General features: G+C 41.0%; 1 protein-coding gene across 1 annotated transcript; it reads left to right on the forward strand.

Annotated features, from left to right (window-relative positions):
* The first annotated feature begins 269 nt into the window (after nt 1-269).
* Nucleotides 270-2,768, forward strand: LOC128043036 (uncharacterized). The gene is made up of 4 exons (XM_052634834.1): nt 270-1,011; nt 1,400-1,534; nt 2,228-2,304; nt 2,601-2,768. Exons 1-4 carry the CDS (start codon nt 270-272, stop codon nt 2,766-2,768), a joined length of 1,122 nt encoding a protein of 373 aa, XP_052490794.1.
* Nucleotides 2,769-4,103: the final 1,335 nt, after the last annotated feature.

A 4,103-nucleotide genomic window follows, 5' to 3' on the forward strand; every position in this document is an offset into this window, starting at 1 on the left:
ATAGGTCAAGGCAATTTATACCTGCGACCCAAGGGATAGCTGATTGTGAATATTCATACAAGGATGATGGTTATAGAAAGAAGGTTCAAGAGATGGCTAGTGCGTGGAAACAAACTCACCGAATGAAGAGGCTAGCTGTGGGTCCAATGACAACTCCTGAGTATCATCAATGGTAGGCTAGAAGGATAAATGATAATACACCTAAGTTAAATTAGGAAGAGGGCCAGTCAATAGAAGAGCATTTGCGAGTCATTCCTTCTGAGTTGGAAATGGTAAAACAGGATTTTGAGAGGAAGAATGCGGACTTGGAGAAAAGGATAGAGCAAATGGAGGCGGAAAAGATGAACTTGAGATTGGACATAGACGTTCAGAAGCTTGAGAATGAGAGGTTGAAGAAAGAGAAAAACAAGGTTGATGAGGAAATAGGCAGTCTAAAGACGGATTATAAAAAGTTGCGATTGTCAATAAGAACTGCTGGGCTGGGAAAGACGTCAGAACAGTGGCGAGTAGAAATCCAAGAAGAAAAAGGTAAGGCCAATAGATGGGAACAGAAATTCCAGGAGATGCAAAGACGAAACGAGGCTTTAGAAAAGAGTTTATTAGAAAGCCAGAAAGAAAAAGGCGAGTTGAAGGATAGGGTGATTGTATTGGAAAGATCTCTTCGTCAGTATCGAAGCCGAAATTCTACGATAGAGTTAAAAGCTAGCTTGAGCAAGATTGAAGAAATGGAGAAAAGAATTGAAGAGTTAGAGACGGAGCTGCAAAATTGTGAGATCCAGATCAAGCACTTGAAAGTGAACGAGAGTCATAGTAATGAACAGCTTCACCATTTTCAGAATCAAGTTAGAAGCAGAGATCATCTTATCAAGAAAGCTGTAGTCCAGATTCGAGAAGTAGCTGACCATATACAGACTTTAGCAGTACAAGCTGACACGCTGAGTGTGAAATATGAATCAGAATCAAAACGAGGGCAAGAATTGGCTTTGTTACTGAGAAAGATTAGAGTTCTGGGTACTAGGGCAAAGTCGTATTTGTAATTCATTTTATGTAAAGGAATTTAATTTCTAGTAAAGTTTTCTTATATGGAATTGAATTCAAATTGACGCATTTTCCGCATTCATGCATTGCATTGTTTCATATGCATTAATAAATACATTAAGGGATTCTAATTAATCTAAATCACTCCTCAGCTAATCTGGAAACCAATCAAGTTACCAAACACTGCTACGGTACTGATCCAAAACTAGAGACATGGACCAAAGGCTAGAACAGTTCCAAAAAGAAATGCAAGAGCAAATGAATGAGAAATTAGAGAAGATTCAACAAAAGATGATGGAAAAAATAATGGAATCTCAATGCAGTATGATGGCTAAGTTAACTCAGTTATTGGCTGGAGGAGTTGACAAAGGGAAGGGGTTGGTGCTCAACAATGAAGAAGGAGACAACGAGGGACCGGTTTATTCCTCAGGACTTACTTCTCAACAAGCGGGGATATATCCGCGCAAATCCTCCGTTACTATCAAGCCTTATGACGGTACTGAAACACCGATAAACTTCCAAGCTAGGGACAATCCTGCTAATCCTGTTATCCCAGACTTCGATGAGACAATTGAGAAAATGAATGATGAATTGCCAAAACAGCTCGAGGAAAAGTATAAATGGCTAGAGGAAAAACTTAGAGTGATAGAATGTACTGAGAGTTACCATGGAATTGATGCTAGAGAATTGAGCTTGGTTCCAAGTCTGGTACTTCCTCAAAACTTCAAAACTCCAGAGTTCGAGAAATATAATGGAACCAGTAGGCCCGAAGCACATATTACTATGTTCTGTAGGAGGATGACTGGATATGTTAATAATGACCAGTTGCTGATACATTGCTTCCAGGATAGCCTCACAGGGGCTGCATCCAAATGGTACAATCAACTAAGTCGTACCCAGATTAATTCATGGAGAGATTTAGCACAGGCATTTTTAAAGCAGTACAACTATGTGACTGACATGGTACCTGATAGAATTACTCTGCAGAACATGGAGAAGAAGCCTGGTGAAAGTTTCAGGCAATACGCACAGAGATGGAGGGAGGTTGCTGTCCAAGTTCAGCCATCTCTTCTAGAGAGAGAAATGACGATGCTTTTCGTTAATACATTGAAGGCCCCATTTATTACGCATCTGTTAGGGAGTGCTTCTAAAAGCTTTTCTGACATAATTATGAACGGAGAAATGATAGAAAATGCTATCAGAAGCGGGAAAATAGAAGCTGGGGAAGGTAGCAGAAGGTCATCTTCGAAGAGAAAAGAGAATGAGGTTAACAACACAAGTTCATATTCAAAAACGATCAATCGGGGAAGACGGCTGTTAACCAGCAGGGATCATCAAAACAGAGATCTGACACAAGACAAAACATAGAGAAGCTTCATTTTAGACCAATCCCAATGTCGTATAGGGAGCTATATCAGAATCTATTCAATGCACACGTGGTTGCCCCTCACCACTTAAAACCCCTGCAACCTCCATATCCCAAGTGGTACGATGCGAACGCATAGTGCGATTATCACGCGGGGATTGTGGGGCATTCTATAGAACATTGTATGGCATTCAAGAAGCTGGTAGAAAGGCTTATAAGCATGGGTGTGGTAAAATTGGATGATTCACCCAATACAGAAAATCCATTACCTGATCACAACGGAGTGAACATGATAGGTGGGATCATGGGTAGAAAGATCAAGGAAGACATATCAGAAGTGAAAATTCCTTTGAGGTGGATCTAGGAAAATATGGTGAAAAGAGGATTGATCACCTCGAGTTCAGAGAGAAGTGTCGAAGGGGTGGAAAATTACTGTGAGTTCCATCACGAGAAGGGACATAAAATCCAGGAATGTGCAGAATTTAGAACCTTGGTTCAAGACTTGATGGATAACAAGGAGATGGAATTTTATGAAGAAGTTAAGGAGGAGGGGAGCATTTGCACATCAGAGGCTTCGAAGGTTTCAAGAATAGTGCAACCTGTGGTCATTATCTCGCGACCCAAGAAGGATGAGGTGAGAGCACCAGCGATGCCAAAAATCATAATAAAGAAACCTGCAACCTTTCCTTACCAAGACAGTAAGAAGGTCCCATGGAACTACGAGTGCAATACGACTGTCCCAGGAAGCGAGGCGGCAAAGAGCCGGTGTGTGAGTACCGATCCAGACTCTATAATAGGGGAGCAAAAAGGGAAAGTAGTTGAGCCAGTGAAGGAGGAAGAAGCTGTGGAATTCCTTAAATTTTTAAAACATAGCGAGTATGATGTTGTTGAGTAGTTGCATAAACAACCGGCCCGCATATCTGTACTGTCCTTACTCTTGAATTCCGAAGTGCATCGAAATACGTTGATGAAGATGCTAAATGAAACCTATGTGTCCAAAGATATTTCTGTCAGTAAGCTAGATCGGTTGGTCAATAATATCAGTGCTGATAATTTTATATTTTTCAATGATGATGAAATACCTTCGGGGGGCATGGGATCTACCAAAGCTTTGCATATCACTGCACGATGCAAGGGGCGTATTTTGCCAGGAGTACTGATTGACAATGGATCAGCTTTGAACGTTTTGCCATTATTCACACTGAACAGGCTGCCTATAGACAGTTCGCATATGAAAACGTGTCAAAATGTAGTAAGGGCATTTGACGGTACAGAAAGGAAGGTCATGGGAAGAATTGAGGTACCTTTACTGATTGGTCCAACAGTTTATGAGGTAGATTTTATTGTGATGGATATCAAACCTTCCTATAACTGCTTATTAGGAAGACCATGGATACATTCGGCAGGGGCAATTCCGTCATCATTACATCAGATGTTGAAGTTAGTGTCAGATGGTCGGCTAGTGACAATAAAAGCCGAAGAGGATATAATAGCAACTGTATCCAATGAGATGCCGTACGTGGAAATCAATGATGAGTCAGTTGAATGCTCATTTCGATCTTTGGAGTTTGTAAATGCGGCATTTGTCCCTGAAGGGAGCGAAATTGTGGCTCCAAAATTATCCAAATCCACAGAGATGGGTTTACAATTGTTGGTAGGAAAAGGAGCTTTACCCGGAAGAGGGCTGGGGAGATATCTT

This window comes from Gossypium raimondii, chromosome 8 (assembly GCF_025698545.1).
Source record: "Gossypium raimondii isolate GPD5lz chromosome 8, ASM2569854v1, whole genome shotgun sequence".
NCBI lineage: Eukaryota > Viridiplantae > Streptophyta > Magnoliopsida > Malvales > Malvaceae > Gossypium > Gossypium raimondii.

What these genes read in the sequence shown, in the direction of transcription:
- LOC128043036 (XM_052634834.1), top strand. Translation starts at nt 270, where the DNA reads ATGGTAAAACAGGATTTTGAGAGGAAGAATGCGGACTTGGAGAAAAGG. An exon ending in GAGAAAGATTAGAGTTCTGG is followed by an intron (nt 1,012 to 1,399) that starts GTACTAGGGCAA and finishes TGGCTGGAGGAG; the next exon opens with TTGACAAAGGGAAGGGGTTG. An exon ending in CGAAGAGAAAAGAGAATGAG is followed by an intron (nt 2,305 to 2,600) that starts GTTAACAACACA and finishes ATGGCATTCAAG; the next exon opens with AAGCTGGTAGAAAGGCTTAT.